The 25,684-nt window shown below is 49.2% G+C and overlaps 5 protein-coding genes across 5 annotated transcripts; 2 read left to right on the top strand and 3 right to left on the bottom strand.

Moving 5' to 3' along the window:
• Positions 1–41: 41 nt before the first annotated feature.
• VC83_02215 (uncharacterized protein) lies at positions 42–1,778 on the bottom strand (the record flags this gene model as incomplete). The annotated part of the gene is made up of 3 exons (XM_024465882.1): positions 1,078–1,778; positions 226–1,025; positions 42–177 (listed from the first exon to the last, which is right to left on the bottom strand). The coding sequence occupies exons 1-3, from the start codon at positions 1,408–1,410 to the stop codon at positions 42–44; spliced, it is 1,269 nt and encodes a 422-aa protein (XP_024326816.1). The 5' UTR covers positions 1,411–1,778.
• A 20-nt stretch (positions 1,779–1,798) lies between these two features.
• NAM9 (mitochondrial 37S ribosomal protein nam9) lies at positions 1,799–3,597 on the top strand. The gene is made up of 3 exons (XM_024465881.1): positions 1,799–2,006; positions 2,087–2,533; positions 2,587–3,597. Exons 1-3 carry the CDS (start codon positions 1,971–1,973, stop codon positions 3,418–3,420), a joined length of 1,317 nt encoding a protein of 438 aa, XP_024326815.1. The 5' UTR covers positions 1,799–1,970; the 3' UTR covers positions 3,421–3,597.
• A 66-nt stretch (positions 3,598–3,663) lies between these two features.
• Positions 3,664–8,553, bottom strand: VC83_02213 (uncharacterized protein). Its single transcript, XM_024465880.1, has 4 exons — positions 7,815–8,553; positions 7,672–7,762; positions 4,636–7,623; positions 3,664–4,587 (listed from the first exon to the last, which is right to left on the bottom strand). Exons 1-4 carry the CDS (start codon positions 7,991–7,993, stop codon positions 3,979–3,981), a joined length of 3,867 nt encoding a protein of 1,288 aa, XP_024326810.1. The 5' UTR covers positions 7,994–8,553; the 3' UTR covers positions 3,664–3,978.
• An 11,468-nt stretch (positions 8,554–20,021) lies between these two features.
• Positions 20,022–24,814, bottom strand: VC83_02212 (uncharacterized protein). Its single transcript, XM_024465879.1, has 4 exons — positions 22,577–24,814; positions 22,159–22,532; positions 21,713–22,114; positions 20,022–21,669 (listed from the first exon to the last, which is right to left on the bottom strand). Exons 1-4 carry the CDS (start codon positions 22,749–22,751, stop codon positions 20,161–20,163), a joined length of 2,460 nt encoding a protein of 819 aa, XP_024326809.1. The 5' UTR covers positions 22,752–24,814; the 3' UTR covers positions 20,022–20,160.
• Positions 23,023–24,498, top strand: DIA4 (Serine--tRNA ligase, mitochondrial; the record flags this gene model as incomplete). Its single annotated transcript, XM_024465878.1, has 1 exon — positions 23,023–24,498. The coding sequence occupies one exon, from the start codon at positions 23,023–23,025 to the stop codon at positions 24,496–24,498; it is 1,476 nt and encodes a 491-aa protein (XP_024326812.1).
• Positions 24,815–25,684: the final 870 nt, after the last annotated feature.

The following is a 25,684-nucleotide window of genomic DNA, read 5'->3' as shown; positions in this document are numbered from 1 at the left end:
TTTTGAGGCAAGCAAACGAAATGCATCCAAATAAAAATCGCCTACGAAGCCGCAGCCGGTGCCAGCGCCTCCTTAGTGTCAACCTTCTTAGCCGGTGCCTGTCCTGCTCCTCCGTCATCCTCGCGCGCACGCTTGTTGTTGCTCTCACCTCCTTCCGGCGCGGAAGCCTTAGCAGCACTATCATTCAGTCAGTACAGGCGCAATATTCGGGGAGCTCCAACTTACGCCTCCTCGTTTCTGTTGTTATCCGGGCGTGGGCCCCTGGCCTCGCGGTTGGGGTTGCCACCACGTCCGCCACGACCTCCACGTCCACCGCGGCCACCACGGCCTCCACGACCCCCCTTGTTATCCCTGAATCCGTGCCTCTGGTCGTCAGCACGGCGTTTCTTCCAGTCGCCTTGGTCGCGGTCGCCTCCACGTCCACCGCGGCCACCGCCACGGACCTTGGTCTCCTTTGGCTTCCTCACGCCATCCGCAATCTCCTTGTTGCACGTCATGACATAGTCGGCCTTGGAGATGACCTCGAGCTCCTGCTCGCCCTTCCACTTCGGTTTGGGGTCCAGCGCGAGGAACGCTTTGGCCAGCTCCTCGCTCGCGAACTCAACGTACACGGACCCCTTGAAGGCCTTGGTGTCGTCGTCGCGGCGGAGGCGGACCGCGTTGGTGGGGCCGTACGTCGCGAAGAAAGCCTCGATGTCGAATTGGGTGGTTGCCTCTTCGTCGCCGAAGCCCTTGGCGTAGACGGAGCGGGCCTCCTTCGCCTTGTATAGCTGAGTGGCTTCGGAGCCTTGGTTATTTCTCAGTGGTACCTTGCGCTTCACGACTTCCTCGTCGGCGGCGCCGCTGACCTCGACGACAACGGAGGTCTTCAGCGCCTCGACGATGGTGGAGTAGGGCTGGAAACGCTTCATGCGGCCGAATTCGTGGACTTTCTTCAGCGATACGGGCTTGTTCTCCGATCCGCCGGTCAATTCTAGCAAGAAGTCGTCGGTGGGAAGATTGGAGTCACCGAAGTAGAAGTCAACCTTCAAACCTGTCAGCGATCGTCAAGAATAAGGGAAGGGAAATGGCGCATACCTGGGCGCGGATCTCGGACGGGTTGTCCGTGATTGGGAGCTTAGATGGGTCGAACTTGCTCTTGCTCTCGTATCTCTTGAACACGCGTGGTCCTCTGTCCTGGCCGTTGCGCTGGAATTCTCCCTTCCTGTCAGAGCTGTCCTTCGCCTCCTCTCCAGTCTTCTCAGCGCCATTGGCAGGGGTTTCAGTAGCAGTTGCAACCGGGGCAGCATCCGCTGCTGGTGCAGCCTCTGTCTTCTCTGGCGCAGCTTCAGTCGCCACTGGGACTTCTGCAAGCGCCTGAGTTGCGACAGGCTCTGCCAACTTGGCGACCTCAGGAACGGAATCCGACATATTAATTAGATTGTTGACGGATTGACCGGCAAACAATTGATATATGTATCCTTTAATGTAACGTGCAGGTTATATTAAGTCGATGTTGGAGTGACGGATGCGTCAATGAGGGAAAGGCGGGGTGAAAGGTTGATAACACGCGGTCCAACCTGCAGTGTCTTTTTGCTTTCTTGTCAAGAAATAATCCTGTTAAGCAAATATAAGTATGCCGTGTAAAAGATATATGTATATTGACGGGATTGACGTACAAAAATGGCGACAGAGTGGTTATGAGTGTTTTAATGCTTCGACTAAAATGCAAGGCTGGTGACCAAAAGTTCGACAAAAGAAACGAAGAGTTGCCTCGCTTGATGGGCAAGGCTGCAAATTCCGCAAAAGCTTTCCGCCGCCCTCCGCTGCCTCCGCTCCGCTCCGCGCCGCCCACTAGACCACATTGAGATTTTTCGAGGCTTGCATTTCGAGGTGAAGCATCCCGAACGTCGTCTCGTGCTCGAATTGGGTCTTGAATTGCCGCGTGCTGCTTCCAATTCCCGCAGTCCAGCACATACACGTAACTCACCATGAGGACAAAACGCTTCCATGGCCTCAAGGCGCCAGTAAGCTTCATTCCAGTCCCAATTTCCGCGTCTCCAAACGCTTCACCCGTGTGCGCCTGCTAACCATCTGAACCTGCTAGAAAATCCGCATGTCGATGAGCAAATACAACCTCTACAACCTCTCTCAACAAAGAACCACATTCCTTCGCGCCACCTACTTCCAGCAGAAATGGTTTGCGAAGAGGGCAACCCGCGCCTACCACGGCGAGCAGATCCGCGAGAAGAAGTGGCAGCGAATGTTTACGTCCCGCATCAAGTCCGTAATACCCATGAATCACAGATACATGGCCTACTACGATGGATCTGAGCAGGCCACCGGCCGCGGCTCGGGTCTTCAGACCGGTGAAGCTTTAGATGCAAAAGGTCGTCGGTTGAGACAAAACAAAGTGATCCCCTACATGGGCATGACATATGCACCAGTAGAGCGGAGACTAGACACAGCTGTCTTCCGGGCCCTGTTCGCCAGCAGTGCAAGGCAAGCACGGCAGTTTGTTCTACACGGAGGCGTCAAGGTCAATGGCAAGAAGGTATGGGTGTTAACTGTCCACACAAGCCAATTACCGGCTAACAACAGCTTTAGATGACCTATCCCGGCTACCACCTCAACCCCGGCGACATGTTCCAAGTCGAGCCCGACCGCGTCCTCTTTGCCACCGGCGCTCCCAAAGAAGTTGAGGACGTCCAAGCAACCAAAGCCCACCGCAAGCGTCTCGCCGCCGCGAAAGCTCCCCGCTCCGAGGAGACCACCTCTGAAGAGACCTTGGAAGAAGCCACACCCGCCGAGGAACCCGAGCTCGACGAAGCAGCCATCGAGAAGAAGCAGCGCAAAGAGCACAAAGACAACCTCCAATCCCTCCTCGCCAGCGCGCGCGCCGTCCTCGCCGACAAGAGCGCCCACAGCCCCAACGCCAAGAAGAAGCAGGAGATCCGCGCCTTCTCCGCCACCGTGCGCCGCGCAATCGGCAGCGTGAGCCGCACCACCACCGAAGACCTCGACGCGCAAGTCGCCGAGCTCGTGTCCAAGCTTTCCCTCGCCAACGTGCCTAAGGCCAAACCGGCCGCCGCTCCGACTTCCGGAAACGTCGACCCATCGCTGCAGGCGCAGGTCGTAGCTACCAAGGAGTCAGCAATGCAGAAGGCACCTGAGGCGGACCGCAAGACGCTCGCGGAGGCGCTGCGCGAGGTTCGCGAGAACCCGATTGATTCGAGTAAGCCGTATGCGACGCCGTGGAGGCCGCGTCCGTATATGTCTGCGTTTGCGTTTGTGCCGAGATATCTGGAGGTTAACCATAATATCTGCGCGGCGGTGTACTTGAGGCATCCGGTGGCGCGACCGGGGATTGCGGAGGTGCCGTCGCCGTTCCCGTCGGACGCCTCGACGCTGGCTTATAACTGGTACTTGAGACGGAGATAGATGGGGATAAGGCAGGGGAGGAGAAGATGGAAGGGGTAAGATAGTCTGGGGATGGACAGTGTAGCGTGCATTTGTATCATAGGTGGGGTTTATGCAATGTTTCGAACGTGTATGATTGGGGTATTGAAATGAGATAAAATGTATTTCTATATAGAAATGTACAGCTCTTCTAAGTTATATGGCAATTCCTAAAATTCTGCCAAGTGTCGAGCGTTTCTTTGATCTTGAGGACTTGGTCCACAAGGCCGAGACACAGGACCCTCGTCCACCCTGTTTAGCAGTTTCTTCACAGCCGAGGCAAGATATCATTTACGGTAACGAGAAGATATTTAACAAAGAGAGTAGACATTCAATTCCAAACATATGTCATAAGACCCTAGGTAACAGATGGAAGCGCTCTGCTATCCACCACTCAAGATACTATCCAGACACCCCAACGCCAAAATTGTATGCATGTCCCGCAAGCAAGGACAGTAAATATGCAAACCGCTCTCCTTAAATATAATCCGCTTCGCCCTCTCCTTCATGCAAGTCATCATGCTCAATCTCTTCAACCCTTCAGCTCATTCCATACGTCCATCCACCCTCTCTCCTCAGCCTCTCCCTCGCAACCAGATCGCGTTGAATCTCCTCCTCCGTCAACCGATCAGTCCCGCTCCAGTTGGCACTGCTCGTTCTCTGCCTAAATTTCCCCCAACGCTCCTTATTCCTAAAGACCTCTTCCATCCTCAGCTCCCCTGGTGCTCCAAACACACTCGTCGGATCACAGCCCTCCTGCGCCATGATCCCAGCCGCGAGGTTAGGGCTGTTTGCCCACTCGGGGACCGCGAAGTCACCGCCTGCATCCGAGTTCTCGTCTTCGGAGTCCGTGTGGATCTCGGGCAAGTCGATGTTCTCGCCGTTGATGTATCGCGGTGACGACTTAGCCGAAGGCTTCGAGGTCGACTTGCCGTTGGGGTGGCCAGGGCCAAGAGGACGCGCAGGAGTCTTGTGCGCGGGGTTGGGTGCGAAGTTGATGGGTGCCTTGGATGTCTGGGTCATGTCCATTGGGCGGGTAGGCTTGGATTGCATGTGCTGGGGGATTGCATGTGGTGCGTTGTGGACCGTGCTGTGCGAAGATGGTGCGGCGGAGTAGCCAGTAGGGAAGAGAGACTTCATTGGGACATCCTGAAATTTGGTTAGCTTAGTCTGGAGATGTTCCGTTGAGTTGCATACCTTGTGACGAATGGTTGACTGTCTAATTGGAGGAGCCATTGCTCCCCTAGGTTGAGTCTCCATGGCATCATCAAGGAACTCGTCCTCGGTCTTGCGTCGCTTCGAATCATTTTGGTGATAAGAAGGCCCGTTCCGCGGCATAGCTGGACGGGATTGAGCTTCGTCAGCAGGCATTGGGCGCTTCGGCGGTGCCTTTGTAGTATTCTGGAGAGTGTTCATTCTGCTCTCTTCCTGGGGCCTCTGCATGGTAGGGTTCATGCGATGAACTGGCTCAGGCTCCACACGATGGGTGGTAGGAAGCGGTTTGTCCCGTTCAGCATGTGGGTTCGGGCGAGCAGGTGGCGGAGGAGGCCTGTTGAGCTTTGCCTTTTCCAACTCCTGCTTCTTCTCCAGAGCACGCTGAGCGTTGCGCTTTGACTCGAGCTGGCTTGTCAGCTCAGCTTTGGCGTCACGCTTCCGCTGAGCCTCTCGCTCATCCTGCTCCCTCTTACGGGCGGCGGCTTCCAAAGCCTTGACTTTCGTTGTCGTCGATGATGAAACGCTCTTCAAGCTATCAACAGATGCCTTTGGGTGAAGACCTCTGACAGGTTGCTTGGCTCTGGATGGTCCAGCAACAGGTTGGGGAGCAGCCGGAGGCAGCGAGTCGCCAAGAGAAGCTGCCAATGCCGCGTTGGATGGCTGGAACGGGCGGGATCCAGTGTTAACCCGAATTACAACGGGCGCACCACGAGAGTTGGTAGGTGGCTGCTTGGCGGTAGGTCTTAATGTACGTTTGACTGGCTCCTTTGGCCTTCCAATTTGCGAACGACTAAGAGATTGAGGTATGGACGAAGATTCTGTCATCTCGACATTTTCATCTGCATATTCTGCTGTAGCGGCGGCAGCCTTCCCTTCTGCTTCAAGCTGTGCCTTTGTCTTTCGTGGACTCGTTCTTGTAGCGCGGGGCGCAGGTGCCTCGCGAGCCAGAGCCTCACGTTCAAAAGCCTTTCTCTCTTCCTCCTTCTGGATAGCAGCCAGCCTCTCCTGCTCTTGCTGTGCAGTAATTCGTCGATCCTCCTCCTTCTGTGCAGCAAGCCTCCTCTCTTCCTCCTTTTGAGCGGCGGCTCTTCTCTCCTGCTCCTTCTGTTCCTTCTGTGCAGCCACCTTGCGTTCCATCGCAGCGACTCTTTCGCGTTCTTGCTGTATAAAAAGTCGGGCCTTCTCAGCTTCCTTTTCGCGTTCTCTATCCAGCTTATTCAGCTGTTGCACCATGACTTCCGCGTCTCTCACTTCCTTCTCCTTCGCCTTGCGTACGGTAGCCTTCTTAGACGGGCTCTCTGGTATTAGGCTCTGGCTACTGAGCTGAGTCTTGAGCGACGGATAGATGGAAGGTGCGTGTGTTGATTCCATAAGGTCAGCAATTGACTTTGACGCTTGGCAGGTCATTCGTCCAGGTGGTGGCGATAATGTTGACGCCATAGCATCTGCACTGGCTGCAGCGCTACTTGCGAAGAGTCCCTTGGAGGTCTTCAAGATAGATGAAAGCTTGTCTTTGGCCGCCTTCAATGGGCTCTCGCGATAACTTCTTGTAGGCGACTTAGGAGGTGATTGCTCGCCGCCAGGATTCGGGTTCGAAACTGAAATGGTCTTCTTGAGAAGCTCATTATCATCATGGGCCTTGTTTGGAGACCGGATAACAGACGTGGATTGGGACTTTGCGTGGCCGAAAAGGCCATTCGGACGATACTGAGCAACTTCTCGTAATGGAGAAGGTTGGCGTATTTCACGCTGCTTTGGGACGTTGAATTCATGGCCACCAATGCTCTCCTTGCCACGAATGTCTTCCATCACCTCAGTCGTATAGCTCTTCGTTAATGCAGGTCTCGGGCTGAACGGCTTCGATGGGGCAGCTGTGGTTGGCGGCCCAATCCAGGAATCCTCATCTTCTGGGAACGCTCCAGGTGCGTTGAACGCGCGTTCAGTTCTACTTGGGGATTCTGCAGGGCGAGATTCTTGCTGTTGTGCAGCCATGGCGGCAATGTTAGGAATCGACTTTGATGGTCTAGGCGCATTCGGTTTTGATTGCCCCAGCATACTGATTTGGTCTTGCAGACGCTGAGTGTACGTCTTGTTGAAAGCCCGTGCTGCTGTTGAGGCAGGCTCTGCCGCTGGCTCAACATCGTCTACGTCCATCTCATCGTCATCTCCATCTTCGTTCCCGAAACCTCTGTCATCGTTGCCTTTTCCATAGTAGCTCGTTCGGTTTTGCTCCAGATGGCTTGGGCGGTTGCCCATGCTCTTCTTCGTTGTCAATGGCTCTCGTGCCGGCAGCGCAGCAAAACTAAGACTGCTCTTGCGGACAATTTGGCTGACTGGGCTCGAGCCACCCGATGGTGTCGCAGCCTCGTCAAATACTTCCGTTTCTTTCTGCTCGGTCCCAGGCAGCTGAGGTAGCTCTTTTTCTAGCGGAGCGGGCGCGGCAGTTTCTGGGGACTTCGGTTCAGGGGATGCCGGTCGAATCTGCTCGGGCGAGTCAAAATCCACCTCCAAGGGTTGCTTTGTGACTGGAGCGGTGTCCGCGACAACCTTTTCCATCGCCATCTGCATAGTCTGCTCTTCCTTTGCGTATTCATATGAGCCTTCGGTTGTTCGCCGTTCTTCTGATTGCACGTCATCCACTTCTGAAAGGAGGTCGGCTTTGGCGGGTGTCCTCGATGGATTGCACGGTTGTGTAAATGGTTGTGTAAATGGTTGCGTTGCCTCTTGCGTAGATTCTTGAGTCTCAAACACCATAGATGCAGCCTGAGTAGATTGGCTACCATGGTAACCCGAATCCTGGAATATGTTGTTGCCTGCCCGTGCTGGTTTTGGCGGCATTGCGAAATCGGCTTGTGGCACCAGCACGTCTTCCGCGACCTTGAACTTAGGAGCTTGGCGCTCATAAACCTGTCGCAAGGGACTCCCATTTCCGTTTTGTCGCGGTGATGCCGAGAAGATATCGGAAAGAGGCTATAACAGTCAGTCAAGCCCAATATTCCACGAAGCATAAGTACTCACCGCTCTCACTTCTAAGGGATTCCGCTTCCTCGCCGTCCGCGGCGTTTTGCCACGCAATTTTCCAGGTGTCTTGAACATCTCTGTAACATTCCTGCGTTCGCGTTAGCAATCGGACTGCCGGCACAAAAGCCACGTCAACCTACATCTGGTTCTCGTTGAATATCTCCGCCATGTGCTCGTTCAACCAGTCCAGCTCGTTACGCGCAGAGAAGGTAAACTCCTCCACTTCCGCATCTGCAATCTGAACCGCAGATGACCTCTCCTCCGCCACCCAAGCGGCTGATCCAACCTGAAGTCTCGTAGCTAAACGTCCGGTAGCCATCTTGAGGAGATGTAAACAAAGGCTATATGAGCTCTATTCTTCAACGCGCGCGCGGCTTTTCGAATTTTAAAGCTGTAGAGTCGTAGCGTCACAGCATCGCAATGATTTCGAGCTGTTGTCGATTGTTGATAGTCGTTTTTCGTCGAGTATATTACTGTTTTGTCGTTGTTGAATGGTGCTGAGGCTGGTTTGTTTTGGTCGCTGCTACCCTGTCATACGCGAAAGGTGGGATGCACTAGTGGAGTTGCCACACGTGTCTCAAGGCGAGCTGAATTCAAGGAAGGAACTGAGAACTGAGAACATCACAACACCAGCCTATGGTCGATAATATCAATAACTTGAGGTCAACAGCCCACGGTAGCTGCTTGGATGTTAATCCCGGATATTTGTTAAGCGGCGCAGGATTTCTGTATAAAAAATGAGAATTAATCTATGGTATATTTATTGAAGCGTAACGTAATCGTCGGTGTTCGCACCGACCACCTTACAGGTGGTCGGCGAAAGCGAAGTGCATCCGGAAAGCGAAATTGCATCCCGTCATAGCCGAGTCAGAGATTTACACCCAAATATATATGTTTCCCACTCTCAACTATGCACCTGCGATAATTTTGCTCTGTATAATGGACCAAGCCCTCGAATTCCTCCGCAAGAACCCTTCCGAAAAGCCAATCACCGCCGCTCAAATTTATAATGTTAAGACGCTTAATTCCTATACTCGACGAGCGAAGTTGAAAGCCGCCGAAGCCCCAATATCGTCTCCTATTTCTAAACGCGGAGGACAAAATAAGATACTCTCAGAGGTACAAATTAAGGCAATATACAAATATGTCGAAGATTCGTATCATGCGGGTTAAGGGGCATCAAGAGCAATGGTTTTTGCTGCAATTAGCCACTTGTAGGCGGTAGAAATACCACCGAAACCAGCGCCTTCATGGCGCTGGTTTCAGGGCTTTATAAAAAGCCATTCTAACCTTTTTCGAGTCGTTAAAACGAAAGTGATTGCTCGACTTCGAGTTACAACTCATGATATTTCAGCAGTAGAGGACTGGTTTTCAGTATATTTGTCATGGTGTATCCAACATGATATCTAGCCACAAAACGTCTATAACTTTGATGAAACTGGCTTTCATGTTGGATTAGCACTAAGGAGGAGGTAATACTTCCTATATATATTACAGAGGTATGTACAATTAGTTATCGTCATTGAAATATAAATAAACTGACCCTACTAAGATGTATGTTCCAATGGCCGAAAATCGCAGGTCTATTACTATAATCGAGTCAATCTGTGCAATTGGACAAGTGATTCCACTAGTGATTATTATACAAGGACGACAACATATGGAGTCCTGGTATAATGAAAAGCTAAGCGGAGCTCATATTGCTCTCTGATTCTGGATATACAAATGGCGAACAAGCAATGCTTTATTTAGAGCATTTCATTAAACATTCTGATGCTAGGCCTAATAAATGTAAGGATGCCAAAGCCCTCAGTGATGGAAAGCATCGGAGTCGGGCAGGTTACGGTCACGTGGGGAGCATTAGGGTAGGTTAGCCGAGTCGGACCCATTTCGGGTACTTAAGGGGATTGACCAAACGGGGTTCCTCATCATCTTTTTTGTATCCTTCGTAGTAGACCTATAGGATAGCATCCGTTTAGCCTCCGACTCGCACTCTCATATGCTATTACTGTGAGCTGGGTGCCTGTGTCCTTACATTATACAAAAAAGATCACGCCTGCTGGGGACGGCCGTACTTAAATAATATCCCACACCGGAACGACTCAGGAGAACTACCGTTACACCATCGACTGCGACTCGGTGACATTTCGGAGGAGAGACCTGACGACTTCAAATAGCCGTGATTCCAGAGATCTCACGGACAGCCAGTGGATCAGGGTTTGATTCTTCAGAACAAGCTGGTAAAGTCGCCGACGCGTTGGCGCCAAATAGGATACGAGATCCTTAAGAACCACCTCATAGCACAGAGGAAATTGTGGACAAGAGCGTTGATAGCTACGAGCTACCGGAAGTCAAGCTCTTTCGTATCTGGACCGATACACACCTGAGGCAATATGTCGAAAAAGCTGACATCAAACATACCCCAAGACAACGACGGTCAACTGCCCAGAATGACTACCAGACAAACCACCGCTGCAGCTACGACCGCTGGGCCATCCGAAGACATCCCGAGTCTAATGGACCACCTCGAAGCACAGATACAGGAGGTCAAGGATCTACTAGTTATCCTGTCGGCATCCCAGAGATATCAACAGAGTACTTGGGCTTAAGAACTGTACTAATTGATGGAACGAATAGCTCTCAATAAGTCGCAAGGAGAGGTTATTTGATACAACGAATGAGAGTAATAACTCTCAGTATTTCGCTCTACTATTCGATGCTTGAGCTTGAGCAGGCTGGACTTGCATGTAATGGTGGGTGCACCAGATGTGAGAATCTAGCCACCCAAGGAAGGGATGAATTTACTAAGACAACACACTGTCTTAGGAAACAGAGCCAAAGGGTTGTAGCTTAGACTATTCCACAACGCAGCAATCAGGTGTATGATGTGGTGAAGTGGTTTAGACAAGTTGCAACAAATGTTGAGTCTGAGAACTCAGGGGTAAATCAGAGGTTAACACCTCACTGACTTTTCAGAAACAAGGAGTAACAAGATGAATGCTTGGAAGCTTGGAAAAGACGTAGAAGTATGTGCTAGTCGATTTACTGTATTGCCTGCTTGCCCTTTCTTAAGGAAAGGGCAATCCTATTTATGCCAAAGGAGTGTAGTTCTCTCATTTTCCATGACTTTCCATGCCTGACCAGGCTTGGTAAATGTATTAGAAATCAAGTGCGACCCACAACTAGCTTGCTAATCATGTAGTGAACATAAGAGAATCCCATAGAACCATCTCTTGGGTTCCTAGCCTATAGGAAGTGAAAAGGAGGTCCAAGGTCAGAGTACCTATAGACAAATTATGTCATAACTTAACCAATCTTGTGGGTAACTAAGGAGCGATGACGTGTAATGAATCATAGAGGGTTGTAGAAGCTTCTAGAGCTATCGTTCATGTTCCTAGGCCTCTAGTTGGTAGAGATATGCCATGTGGTAGTATTGGCCCACCCCCTTAAGGAGGAGAGTTTTTTAATAACTTGTTCAATGAGTGTCCAAATGATATGCCGTGATGTATGTAGCATAAACAGATGTAGTAGAAGAGTTTGCAGCAATCGTTGAGTAGTATTGCTTCTGTTGTTGGTGTGATAAGCCAAGATATGTATGGTGACTTGTAGGTTTGAGGAGGAGATTTCTAAGTTTGCTCTTGAGTTTGATAGCAAATTGAGTGCAACGAATGTCAGTATGACATTGCAGGTTCCGCGGCTGTGGCTCAAAAAATGACGATGCACTACTTGATGGGCTTGACGGCGTAATCGTATGACCTTTCATTGTATATGCTACTGTTGGATGCTTCTGGGTATAGTGCTTCCAAAGATTACCAGTTGAAGTCTGACTTCATAGCTGCGGAGTAGGTGAATATCCGCAGTCTGGTTGTAAGCAAGTTACCTTAACTGTAGGTGGGTTACTATCAAGTATCAATCGCGAATACAATAGCTTCGTAAATAGTATCGATGACGTCGGTGGCAGCATCCGTCCTGGAGGCTGGAGCCGGAGTGGTGTAGGATTAATATCCTGTTGAATATGAATAGGGGGCGGTAGCGTCGGCAGACTTGGCTCATTATGAGTATCATAGCAATTATAGCCCTCAAGCTCTGTCGGTATATCTGATACCGACGAGTCGCTCATTATCACTTTATACAGCATCAATACAGGTCTCACGACGTTGGAAAAAAGAGGTCTTGGCTACGCTTGGCTATTCTTGGCATATATCCGGATATATACTCGAGAGTATCCGGATATGCCGGATACTCCTAAAATATCGCCGGGTAGGTATATACTCGAGGATATACCCGGATACCACAGGTATATTGGTATCTGTGCCAAACACTGAAGGGATCTTAGTGGCGGTTTAGGGCACTTGAAGAAAGTTCAACTTAAAACAGATCATAGGAAAAGAAATTAGAGTAGTGCACCTATTAGAGGCACGAAAGAGTGAACTAGAAAAGATGGCTTAGGCCTTAGTAGAAGTTAGAAGAGCACTATTAGTGCAACAACAGGTAGCACCATTTGTTTAATAAGAAATGAAGAGACGACTAGGGAAACACATAGCAGAGAAGCTTAAGAATATCATCGACGATGTTAAGACAAGTGCTTAGAAGGAAGTAGATGAGGTTACTGTAACGCTAACTTCTAAATGATAGAAGACATAGAGGTTTCTTGTGTAAGGTTGACTTGACAGAGGAGGCAGGGGATTAGACACAAAGGCTTTCCAAGTAACACGTTACAGTATTGTAAAGAATACTATATTGAGTTGAGCATGAAGCTCCTATCTAAGGAAATACTATCTACTTATATAGTGGCGTCGTGCCAAAGGGATATCCGTGGATAACATGGATAACATAATATCCATGATATCCAATGTTATCCATTACCTGATATTCTGTGGATTCCCGTGGATAACATGGATAACATAATATCCATGATATCCAATGTTATCCATCACCTGATATTCCATGGATCCCCGTGGATAACATGGATAACATAATATCCATGATATCCAATGTTATCCATCACATGACATTCCGTGGATCGCTGTGGATAACATGGATAACATAATATCCATGATATCCAATGTTATCCATCATGTGAGGTTGCAGCCATAAGTGCTAGCCATAGCACTAGCACTTAGCTGTAACAGTAAGGCTATCCCTCATTATATACAGCTGTTCACTTAGTGATCCTTTGTAACCTTAGTAGCTACTATAGCTGCACCAGAATCCCGTCCACACCGCCGGTGGACGCCCCCATACCCACAGTTGAAGCTACGGAGCAACGAACGCCTCGTACACGAAACACCCCCGAGACAGTTTAATTGCCGCCTCTTCGGAACACTCATTCTCCCTCGATTCCAGGGTCATCACGAATGCACACCGAGGACCCTCCGAATCGCTATAAGAAATCAACCATCTCTGAGAAAATCCTTCCTCTCAGCGATGGGGTAGAACATACCTTCTTACAATGGAGCGCTTCGATTCGGGACCGACTCGTAGTCAATGAGGACCACAACCTTACCGACGTCTCGAGAAGAGCATTGATATGGGGAACTACGACCGGCCTGGCGAAGACCTACCTAGAGCCCCAATACCTGTCCGCTACGCATGGGTTCCGCAGTGCTGAGGAGATGATGGATCTACTAGGTTCATACTACCTCACAGGCAACGAGACGGAACAGGCCAGGAACCTCTTCGACGACCTGCAAATGGGAGAGAAGGGGCATGCTAGCGAAACCTTCCCAGAGTTCAAGGCTCGTTTCCAAAGTGCAGCTATCACAGGACAAGTCTCCGAGTCGGAATGGTTTCGGTACATGTGGAACAAGTTGACTCCCCAATTCCGCAGCTGTGTCGCGATCATCAAAAACCAATGGAATGGAGAATACCAGACCATGGTACGAGAACTTCCCGCCTTCGATCAGGAACGGCGCCGGAACAACGAATTGAATCCGCTACCCGCTCTCGCAAGGACGTCCACACGTACCACGGATACGGAGAAAGTTCATCCTAATTCGATTCGACCTTCGGTTCAAGAACCATCACCTGTATAGTGTCATACTGACATTCGTTGCACTCAGTTTGCTATCAAACTCAAGAGCAAACTAGGAAATCTCCTCCTCAAACCTACAAGTCACTATACATATTTTGGCTTATCACACCAACAACAAGAGCAATACTACTCAACGATTGCTACAACGCCAATATTACCACATAGCATATCTCTACAACCCTCTATGATTTATTACATGACATCACTCATATTACCACATGACATATCTCTACCAACTAGAGGCCTAGGAGCATGAACGATAGCTCTAAAAGCTCCTATGAACCTCTATGATTCATTACATGTCATCGCTCTATAGTTACCCACAAGATTGGTTAAGTTATGACATAATTTGTCTATGACATAATTTGTCTATAGGGGTACTCTGACCTTGGACCTCCTTTTACTTCCTATAGGCTACGAACCTAAGAGATGGTTCTATGGGATTCTATTACATCGACTACAGTTACCAAGCCTGGTAAGTCATGGAAAGTCTTGGAAAATGAGGGAACTACACTCCTTTAGCATAAATAGGATTGCCCTTTCTTAAGAAAGGGCAAGCAGACAATACAGTAAATCGACTATCACATACTTCCACGTCTTTTCCAAGCTTCCAAGCATTCATCTTGTTACTCCTTGTTTCTGAAAAGTCAGTGAGGTGTTAACCTCTGACTTACCCCTGAGTTCCCAGACTCAACATTTGTTGCAACTTGTCTGAACCACTTCATTACATCACACACCTGATTGCTGCGTTGTGGAATAGTCTAAGCTACAACCCTTTGGCTCTGTTTCCTAAGACAGTGTGTTGTCTTAGTAAATTCGTCCCTTCCTTGGGTGGCTAGATTCTCACATCTGGTGCACCCACCATTACATAGAGGTAGAAGGTGTCACGGTTCACCAAGGCATAGGGCGCCAGTTGGGTATTATGAATTAAACTCAATCTAGAGAAGAAAGGAAAGAGAAGAGGAGCACTCGAGCAGTGGCTCGATCTGTATACAGTTATGTTGTTGTGGAGTGAATTCTCTTTAGCGAGACCAGTTCTGAGAATTCACTCCACAACTGAAAACTTCGCTCCAACCCCGGAAAGCTCCCCACACCCCTGAACCCCTACTCGAGAATTTTTGGATGTTTTTTCAAAAATGGCAGCAGACAAGCTACCTCCCCATCGACCTTCAGACCATCATATTGAACTCGAAGGTGATGCAAAGCTGGGATATGCACCACTCTGGAATATGTCAAAGGAAGAACTTGATTTGGTCGAAGAATATGTCTTCGAGCACTTGCCAAAAGGGTTCATTGAAGCAAGCAAAGCCCCATTCTCTTCACCCATTATGTTTGTGAGAAAGCCAGGTGGTGGTCTTCGATTCCGTGTCGACTACAGGAAGCTAAATGCCATAACGAAAAAGGATCAATATCCCATACCACTCATTGATGAAACGCTGGCCCAAGTCATAGGAGCAAAATATCTCACCAAACTGGACATTCGACATGCCTTCAATCGAATTCGAATGCAGACAGAAGAAGATGAAGACCTCACTACATTCAGAACTCGATTTGGATCCTACAAATACAAGGTCATGCCCTTCGGACTCACAAATGGTCCAGCAACATTCCAGAGGTACATGAATGAAACCCTCATGGATTACCTCAACCAATTTGTCACCGCATACATGGATGACATTCTTATCTACAGTGCTACTCGAGCAGAGCATACAGAGCACATAAGGAAAGTCCTACAGAAGCTTCGAGAAGCTGGACTGCAAGCAGATATCTCAAAATGTGAGTTTTTCGTCCAAGAAACCAAATTCCTAGGACTCATCATGGGAGTCAATGGCATTCACATGGACCCTGCAAAGGTTTCTACTATATTGGAATGGCGAACTCCAAAATCGCTCAGGGATATGCAAGCTTTCATTGGATTCTGCAATTTCTATCGAAGGTTCATCTGAAATTACTCCAGCATCATGAGGCCATTGGTGAACCTTACCAGAAAGGATCAGATATTCGAATGGACTCATGCATGCCAAACTGCATTTGAGCTGTTGAAACAAACAGTCACAGAAGCTCCTGTCTTGAGGCATTTTGATAGAAACAAGACAGCCTATGTCGAAGCAGATTCCTCAGACTTCATCTCATCAGGAGTCTTGTCACAAAAAGATGATCAAGGGGTTCTACATCCAGTGGCATACTTCTCGAAAAAGCTAGCACCTGCAGAATGCAATTACGAGATATATGACAAGGAATTGCTTGCAATCATCAGATGTTTTGAAGCATGGAGACCTGAACTTGAAGGGACAGATTTTCCAGTCCAAGTCTTATCTGATCACAAAAGCTTGGAATACTTCATGTCCACCAAGAAGCTGACAAGAAGACAAGCTCGGTGGGCTGAATTCCTCTCTCGATACAACTTCCAGATCATCTATAGGCCTGGGAAGCAAAATGGAAAAGCAGATGCTTTGACTCGAAGGCCTGGTGACAGACCAGAAGGCAATGATGAGGATGATCGACAAAAGCAACAGCTTCAGGTGTTGCTACCACCTTCAAGGCTACATCCAGACATTCAGAAACTCGAAGAACAAGGCCAAACAGCTCAGCTAGCTCCAGTGGAAACTCATATCAGAGAAATGACAATTCTTGAGAAAATCCAAAAGTCTCAACTGGAAGACAAATTCTGCAAGGCTACACTACAGAAGCTTGAGAATGGTGATCGAACAAGCAAAGAGGTTGCATTGGCTTATTGCGAACTCAAAAACGGCATACTAGAATATCAAAATCGAGTTTGGGTGCCAGAAACCATTCAGGTGGACTTGTTGAGAGAAGTTCATGAACAACCTTCTATGGGACATCCAGGAGCTGGAAAGATGCTGCGAGTCATGAAACGGCACTATTACTGGCCAAACATGGACAAAACAATAGTTCAATATATCAAAAACTGCCATAGTTGTCGAAGATCGAAACCATCTCGAGATGCCTACAATGGACTTCTACAACCAATCCCTATTGACAGTCGACCATGGATGGATATATCAATGGATTTCGTGACAGGATTACCACTCTGTGAAGGGAACAATGCTATCTTGGTTGTTGCATGCAGGTTGATGAAAGAAAGACATTTCATTCCGTGTTTCGCTGGGCAAGAAGGGACTACTGCAGAAGCTACAGCACAGCTCTTACTTCGACATGTATGGAAGCACCATGGTCTACCAAACTCGATAATATCAGACAGAGGTCCTCAGTTCATTGCAGAAGTCTGGAGTTTGCTCTGCAAAATTTGGAAAATTTCAGCCAAACTTTCAACTGCCTTCCACCCAGAAACAGATGGACAGACTGAGCGATTCAATGCAGAGCTCGAACACTACTTGCGAGCTCATGTGAACTATCTTCAAGACAATTGGGTTTCATACTTGTGCATGGCGGAGTTTGCTGCCAACAGTTTGCCATCAGATGCAACCAAGACAAGTGTGTTTTTTGCGAACAAGGGCTATGAACCAAGTATGAGCTTTGATACAGAGCAGCAAGCATATCACGAAGCCAAACAAGAGCACAAGAACATAGCTCAGACCATGGCCAAGGTTTGGGAGTTTCTGCAGGATGAAATCATGCTCTCGCAAGCAAAAATGGAACATTTCGCAAACAAGAAAAGGAAACCTGCACCACACTATCAAGTGGGAGACAGAGTATGGCTTTCAACTCGAAACAGAGGCCATCAAAGAAGCTAGTCCACAAGCAAGTGGGACCTTTTGAAATTCTAGAGCGAATTGGGAAAGTGTTATGGCTACGGTAACGTGACATCATAGAGTGTTATGACTATGGTAACGTGATGTCATGGTTACAGGACCAGGGCCTAGTAACGTGACGTGTGAGTCACAGGGGGCAAGTGGGGTAGGCTGCCATGTGATGGGGCTAATGGATAGTTGCAGAAACTAGTGGATATTGGATAGTTGAGCTATCCACGAACTATCCTGAATATCTAGCTATCCGCCAATTATCCAGATTACCCATGAGGCACGACGCCACTATATAAGTAGATAGTATTTCCTTAGATAGGAGCTTCGTGCTCAACTGTAAGGATGTCCTCTCGTTTCTCACTCTAAGGAGCAGACAAGGAGCAGACTCTGAGTAGCTGCAGGTCACGTGTGATCATTTGGGCGGGCTAACCGAGTCGGAGGGGTTTCGGGTACTTGAGGGAAATGACTCATGGGGTTCCCCCTTCATCTTAAGAGTTAAGGCAGGTTAGCCGAGTCGGACCCGTTTCTGGTACTTAAGGAGATTGACCCAACGGGGGTTCCTCTCTTCATCTTTTTTGTATCCTTCGTAGTAGACCTATAGGATCGCATCCGTTTAGCCTCCGACTCGCACTCTCATATGCTATTACTGTGAGCTGGGTGCCCTGTGTCCTTACATTCAACTCAATATAGTATTCTTTACAATACTGTAACGTGTTACTTGGAAAGCCTTTTTGTCTAATCCCCTGCCTCCTCTGTCAAGTCAACCTTACGCAAGAAACCTCTGTGTCTTCTATTGTTTAGAAGTCAGCGTTACAGCAAGTTGCATATCGGCTCAAACTTCCAAACAGCATGAAGATTCATCCAGTCTTTCATGCCAATCTATTAAGACTTGACTTGAATGATGCAATCAAAGGGCAGCAACAGGAGCCAGAGCCTCCAGTCATTGTCAATGGCAAAGAGGAGTGGGAAGTGGACGAAATCCTCGACTCAAAAGTTAGTTGAAAGAAGCTTTTCTACAAGGCAGCTTGGAAGAACTATCCACCAGACGAGACATGGTACACTGCAGAGAGCTTCGAAAATTCTCCAGAAGTTACCCAAGCATATCACTGCAAGGCGCACTTGATATGTTACGATATCAAGTGCGCCTTGCAGCTTGAGACCTCTGACTAGACATCTTCATAGACCCTTTAAGGCTCTAAAAGATCCTCAAAAATATTTGAACTACTGTATTAAGTCTTCTAGAAGGCCAACATGTCCTTTTTAGCTTGATTAATCCAATTAGGCCATTGCTTTGTAAAGTACACCCATTTGATCTAAGGATCAAGAACAATTGAAGCAATATAAGCCTCACTGGCCTCTGTTATATTGTAGTACTTATTGAGCTTATTCCATGCATAATTAGCCATAGATTTAATTGCATCTGGATATTTGATTTCCGTTTTTGACTCTGTAATGTCTTCGAAAGCTTAAAGCAAAAAATCCATGGTCATAATCACCTTGGTAAGAGAGCTAAACGAGCCTTCTACATCAAGTGTAGTTTGTTCTAGGATCTTGAGAATCCTAAATACTTCTTCAAGATGAGACCACTCATTAGTAGTCAAAGTATCATCCTAAAGCTCGTCCTTGTGCTCTAAGCAAAACATCTGAATTACAGGCTAAACACCAGGCTATAGAACACAGCTAATCATATAAGACCAAGAGTTCCAATGAGTTCAGTTGTCCTGTTCAAGCCTTTTGCCTTGGCTATACTCCCTAAATTCAACAATTCGTTATAGCGACTGTTATACAAAAACAACAATGTTATGAAGCTTTCTAAGAGCCCTATTTATGCACCAATTAGGTAGTTTAAGTGGTGTTGGATTAGGTGAGACGTCGTGCTTAGTATCACCAAAAAGGAAGGCTTGAACTGTGAGATAGATGATGTGACCCATATAATGAAGTCTATGGTGCTTGCTATCGTAATCAATTTGGTACTCGTTCTTGAGATCTAGATATGTAATTAGATTTGATATTTAAAATAAGTGGTCTAATAATCTTAAATAAACGTACTTTGTGACAAATGCTTTATAAGAGTATCGTTATTTGAAGCGTTATGTTTTCCGTGAGCTTATAGGCCCACATACTAGTGAGAACAATGCTCTTGTTGAGTTTGATATTATTAACAAGCTTGGCTATATAATGCTTAAGGGCAAGGTACTGCTTAATCTCTGTAGAACGGAAAGAAGCCTTGAAAACTGTCTTATGGACATGCCTGCTTGTCGATACCATCGACTTGGGATGCATTGCTGTCAACGCGTTCAGAGGGGAGATTGGATTGCGCGCGATGTGGATGGGTGGTGGCGCTGGGGTGGCTGGTGCGGTTTTTGCGGCCTCTGCATTAAGGGCTTTGTAAGGAGGTTTTGTTGGGGGTTTGTTGGAGCAATGATGTGAGATTATTTAGATTGGCGCAGAACTGAATGGGTTAGAAGTGTATATACGCATAGGATTTAATATTTATGTTTATTCGAGCATAAAGCTGATAATCGCTCTTCGTGCTGCCCTTTGGGACCGGTTCTGAGTCAATGGTCTCTGTGGCCAGCGCATATTTCATCCTAAAGAAGCTCATTTCGCGTCTTGCCATATGCTAAGGTTTGCTGCACTTTTTTACTTGTTTTGGCACCGACTACGGTAGCATCTATATACAGTACTCTCTCACTGTAACCCCCATTTACATCCCCCTGCCACCACCTACACAGGTTCATCTGCCCAATCCGCCTCCGCATAACTCCCACCCTTCGCCCTACCCCTCGCATCCAGCTTCGCTAAAAACTCTGGAGGCACCGTCGGGATATACTTTCTCTCTCTCTCTCTATTCACCCCTCCAAACCCAGCCCCGAAACTAACCAGCATATCCGTGCTCGTCGGAAGCGAAAACGGAAGCATGAGTGCGGGATCCAGTAATAAGTTCTCGGGCGCGTCCTCCTCCTCTTCTTCCTCTTCGCGCTGTATCGAGTCTGGCGTCGGGGATACGCTGCTGTTGCCATTGTTCTGCCTAGGTTTTACAGGCGTAGAAGGCGCCGAGTCGCCTGGTCGCGGTGATGAGGCAGCAGCCCGCTGGCGATCTTTCCGTGCTTTCGTTTCGAGCTGGAGATTGATGATGTATTTCATGGCGCTCTTCGGTAGACCCTTCTCGCCGACTTCCGGACGGTAGTGTTTCACGGAATGGATGAGTTGTTGTGGCGTCAGCTTCGTAAGTTGCTGGAGAGTCCCGACGAGACTCTCAAAGTCGTCAGGGGCGAGGGATGAAAAGCACTGCAACCACTGAAGGAGCTGTATGATGGGCGCGAGATGGCGGCGCGCCGCTTCGACTGTGGTCTCACCTGACGCGGACATGGACCCGTTTTCGTAGTGCTCTGGCTTGCGGTTGTTCGCGCGGGCCCAGTCCTCGAGGATGGAGATGTTCATGCGGATCTGCATCGCCTTGGTGCGGGCTAGATAACGCCGATTGGACATGACGCGGTTGAAGAGCTCAGCAGCGATCCAGTAGAAGAGCTGAGCAAGGATTTGTGCCGAGATGACGGTGTGAATGTCGTATAGGTCGAGGACGAAGAGGGTTGAGGAGAGGAGGGAGGTGACGTTGCGCGGGGCAGGCTTGGCGCGCTGTTTCGGGGACGGCGGTCGGAAACGCTTTTCTGCGGGCTGCTCCTTGACAGTCGTTTTTCGCTTGAAGATTTTCCATTCGTCTTGGAAGGCAATGTCTTCGAATCCAGGGATTGTTTCGTGGTCGAGCATTGCGGGGTCGAGGACCTTGTCTATCCTACGCTCTGCGTCTCTGATGACAAGGATGAATATCTCATTGATGAGCTCCGCTAGCTGCAGCTGAAACTCGCCCGTCGATTCCGAGAGTCCCCCATCCTTCTTCAAGTAGTGTAATAGAAGTGTGGCGTTCGACATCCAAAAGGCCAAGATTGTCATATCCCACTGATATGCCTCGACGACATCGTTGATCTTGTCCATGGCTATGGTGAGCAGTTTGCCGAGGAGCTCTTGGCTGGAGTGGTAGTGTGCGTAGCGCGCGCTGAGGAAAATCATGTTTGCTGGCACCGGTTTTTGCGAGGTCGATCGTTGGGGCGTCATGTTGGTGATGACAATATCCAAGATGCGGTTGAGCTCGCTTTCTTGGAAGACGAACATTTGGTCGTGCAGGCAGCGCGCCCAGTCGAATTCCTGCATCTCCTCTTCCAATTCTTCGGGGGTCTACAGAGTCAGTATAGTCCAGGGTAGGGAAGTTTGATCTCACCTCTGGCTGGTCATCCATCCCAACATTCCCCAGATCGACCTCCAGATCCCTTGCACTCTCCATCATCATCCGCCGCCTCAACTCATTTTCAGCCATCTCCTCTTCAAAGCGATCCTGTTCGAACCCGGCATTGTAAAAGTCGTCTGCCACGCCTGCATTCCCAATGTGATATCCACTATCATGAAGATAATCAGAGAGCTCGCTGTCGGGTGCAACAAAGTCAAAGGCAGTGCGGCCAGAAGATGATTTGGCGTCCGGGGAAGCGCCTGCGTCGAGGAGCGTTTTGGCGATTCCTTTGTGTCGGTTGGTCATGGCCCACATGAGCGCACTCCATTGATTTCGGTCTTGCTTGTCGACGTTGGCGCCGGCTTCGAGAAGGGCGACTACGACTGGTTCATGGCCCTACATTTGTTAGATCGGGCTTATAGCCTTGAGGGACAACGTACAAAACAGCTGGCATAAATCAGTGGTGCAGTGCCTTCCTCATCTGGCAGATCCAGATCGACGTACTTCCTCGCGTCCCCTCCCAGAATCCGTTGTATGCGCTCTACATCTCCATTACTGGCTGCCATATTCAGCGCCCGTTGCAACATTGTTCTCTTCTTGGCATCATCCAGCTTCTCGTCCGCTGCGATTGCGTCTTCGTCTCCGTCTGGTGCCGACCCATCACGGTGCGCGGCCTGCGCGGCGAGCATCCCCATCAGTCTGCTGTCGCTGTCCTCGACTCGTTGGGGGACATCGCCAAAATCGTCCGAGAGGGAGAGATTGTTGAACTGTAGAGGTCTGGCAAGCACTGGCGCAGTGAGGAACTGTGATTGTCCTATGTTATATTAGCCGGGTCCTTCACCGCATGGGGAGACGCACCCTGCCACGCATCATACATCTCCGTCTCTGCTGTATACTCGGGAATGGCACGGCGATCGTTGAGGGATTTCGGGAGGTCGGCGGGGAGCTCTTTCGGTTTCGGCCTGGTGGGGGACAGATCATCGTCGCTGTAGGTGGCAGCAGGGACCCCGCCATCGGGGTCCTCAGTGTTCATTGTGGCCTGTCGGGTGTTGTATTCATGCGTAGTGGTGAGGGTGAGATGTGTAAGTTAGATGCTTGCTAACATGGCGAGAGAAGTGTCGTGCTTTATATCTTTGTCGAAATTCCAAAACATGGTGGTGGTGGTTGGCGGTGCCTTGAGGGGCGCGTCATTGGTTAGTGGCTTGTTTGATGTCCTGGACGGTGAACGAAAGGAGTGATTCTGCCAGACTATCCTCCGGGGCTTCAAAATATATTGATGCCTCTTGGCGGCTCCAACAGTAACGATGCCTCCACGCATACGACCTCTCCTTCGCCGGCCGCAATGGCGTCCTTATCATCCATCACCTCGTCTTCGGGCTGAACCTTCTCGGCCTTCTATAGCTCAAAAACCGACCATTGACATCAAGCACATCCGCCAAAATCCGGACCTCTATACCCAGAACGCGATTGAGCGAAACTACGGAGCGCAGAGTTCGAATCCGCAACGTATCAATGAGCTGTTTGCGCAATGGCAGGGGCATCAGCGGGATGGTCGATCTATGCGCGAACAAAGCAATGTCCTACAAGCTGCGCTCGCGAATCCGAAATCTGCCAGACACCAGGACGCCGCGCGAGCGATTGGATTCGAAGATTTGAGCAGAGATGGGATTATTGCCGCCAGCCGTAGCCTGAAGAGTAAACTGGCGAGCATCGAAACGGAAGAGGCGAAATTGACTAGGTCGATCGAAGGGCTGGCCCTCGAACTGCCGAATTTCACAAGCCCCGACACCCCGCGCGGGCACGAACCAAAGGTGCTGAGCTACATCAATGAGCATCCGTCTGGGGAGTCGGAAAAGTCTCACGTCGACATTGGAACCTCTCTTGGGATACTCGACTTTGCGAGCGCAGGCTCGACGTCTGGGTGGGGATGGTACTACCTTATGGGCGCCGCGGCACAACTCGAGCAGGCGCTGGTGCAGTTTGCGCTTTCGAAGGCAACGGCACGCGGATGGACACTTGTGGCGCCACCGAGTATTGTTTACTCTCACGTCGCGGCAGCCTGTGGATTCATGCCACGAGACCAGAGCGGCGAGACGCAGATATATACGATTGCGCAGGGGGAGGGGGATGTGGCTCGAGGGCGTCCAGAGCTGTGTCTCGCGGGCACGGCGGAGATTCCACTCGCGGGGATGGGAGCGGGTGCGTTGTTGGATTCTGCGGTGCTTCCGAGGAAGTATGTCGCTGCCAGCCGCTGTTATCGCGCAGAGGCAGGCGCGAGAGGAGTCGATACGAAGGGGTTATACCGTGTGCACGAGTTTACAAAGGTGGAGCTGTTTTCATGGACCACACCGGAGCTCGAGGCCGCGACAGAGGTGTTTGAGGAGATTGTGGACATGCAGGTGGAGGTTCTGCGCGAGCTGGGACTGCACTGCCGCGTGCTCGAGATGCCGAGCACTGACCTTGGCGCGAGCGCTTTCCGGAAGAAGGATATCGAGGCGTTCTTTCCGTCGCGGAGAGGGAGGGATGGGGGGTATGGGGAGGTCACGTCGGCGAGCGTGTGTACGGATTTTCAGGCGCGGCGGCTCGGGACGAAGATGAGTCGGGGGGGAAAGAAGGAGTGGGTGTATACAGTTAATGGGACGGGCATGGCAGTGCCGAGGGTGCTCGCGGCGGTGTTGGAGAATGGGTGGGATGAGAGGAGGGGACAGGTGGCGGCCCCCGAGTGTTTATGGCCGTGGATGGGGGGGTTGAAGGTTATTAAGGGGAAGATTGTAGTATAATGTATTCCACAAGTGAGCTGGCCACCCAAGCGAGCTGGCCACAAAACCACCACAACCTAAATATTCCGTACTAGAACTTAACCTTAACACCTTTAGTTTACAAAACTACTCCTCGTTATCTTCTTTAGATGATGAGATAGCTAGATAGCTATCTAACAAGTTCTTGCGTTATGTTCTAACTCTAATACGTGTTTTCTCTACAACCAGTCATGCAAATCCAAACTAACGAAGCATGAATTATTATAGCTATCGAAGCTATCCGAACATCCAAAAATTTAAGCTGTCGAGCTGCTGCAAAAATCTATCAAGTTCCCGAGTCTACGTTGCGTGACAATACAAGAGGGTTTGCGCCCCAGTTAACTGGCGTGGAAGATATGGCAAATTTGATCCTACAAACGCGTGGAGGGCGACGCGTCGGAAAGCTCTAGGCGCATCGATTTGTAAAGCGACAACCAGCCCTTAAGACGCGTTTTAATCGCGTTTATGATTTCCAAAGGGCCTTATGCGAAGATTCTGAGCTAATTAGCTCGTGGTTCCGACTATTGAAAATATAAGAGCAAAATACGGGGTTTTGGACTGTGACTTCTACAACTTCGACGAAACCAAAATGGAGATAGGATTCTTATAGACAAACAAGCCAAGATTCTCTACCTAGGCATAAATGAAGAGCATGCCTGCCTCCTGCACATAGTAAATGCGAAAGGAAAGATATACCAAAGATTAGAGAAGATGTTTTTAGCAGTAAGGGATGAGATTACAGGGCAGTTTGTCTAAAGGTTGCTGACTAAGTCTCTAGTTATAAGCAGTTTTTTCCAAGCATAAGGGATCCAGTGTTCGGCGGATACATATCCGGGTAGTATCCGTGAAGCTCACGGGTAGGGTATATACCCGGCGACGATCTGACGGGTAGAGTAGGGTATATATCCGGATACATGAGGCTGAATATTGTATATAAAAATAGAATATTGTATATAAAAAAAAATGAAGCTTTTGATAACAGTAGTAAACCCCTTTCCGCGAGCCCCCTTTCCGTAAGCCCCTATTTAGGTGCTTCATCGTCAGCATCATCGCCGTCGCTATCAGCCTCCCATATTTTACCCCAATTCGGTAAGCAAAGTAAATATCTAATAGTTGGCAGTGATAACCTATTCCGCTTCTTTGTAATAATATCACTACCATTACTGAA

This window comes from Pseudogymnoascus destructans, assembly GCF_001641265.1.
Source record: "Pseudogymnoascus destructans isolate 20631-21 unplaced genomic scaffold scaffold_4, whole genome shotgun sequence".
NCBI lineage: Eukaryota > Fungi > Ascomycota > Leotiomycetes > Thelebolales > Thelebolaceae > Pseudogymnoascus > Pseudogymnoascus destructans.
Note: the sequence above shows the minus strand (reverse complement) of the source record. Positions and strands in the feature narration are given on the sequence as shown.

Bases quoted from the DNA above. Each gene is read 5' to 3' on its own strand.
- NAM9 (XM_024465881.1), top strand. From the start codon at position 1,971: ATGAGGACAAAACGCTTCCATGGCCTCAAGGCGCCA. The intron at 2,007-2,086 runs GTAAGCTTCATT...TGAACCTGCTAG, and splicing joins TCCATGGCCTCAAGGCGCCA to AAAATCCGCATGTCGATGAG. The intron at 2,534-2,586 runs GTATGGGTGTTA...CAACAGCTTTAG, and splicing joins TCAAGGTCAATGGCAAGAAG to ATGACCTATCCCGGCTACCA.
- VC83_02213 (XM_024465880.1), bottom strand. From the start codon at position 7,993: ATGGCTACCGGACGTTTAGCTACGAGACTTCAGGTTGGATCAGCCGCT. The intron at 7,763-7,814 runs GTAGGTTGACGT...ACGCGAACGCAG, and splicing joins ATATTCAACGAGAACCAGAT to GAATGTTACAGAGATGTTCA. The intron at 4,588-4,635 runs GTATGCAACTCA...ACCAAATTTCAG, and splicing joins AGTCAACCATTCGTCACAAG to GATGTCCCAATGAAGTCTCT.
- VC83_02212 (XM_024465879.1), bottom strand. From the start codon at position 22,751: ATGAACACTGAGGACCCCGATGGCGGGGTCCCTGCTGCCACCTACAGC. The intron at 22,533-22,576 runs GTGCGTCTCCCC...AATATAACATAG, and splicing joins GATGTATGATGCGTGGCAGG to GACAATCACAGTTCCTCACT. The intron at 22,115-22,158 runs GTACGTTGTCCC...TAACAAATGTAG, and splicing joins TGATTTATGCCAGCTGTTTT to GGCCATGAACCAGTCGTAGT.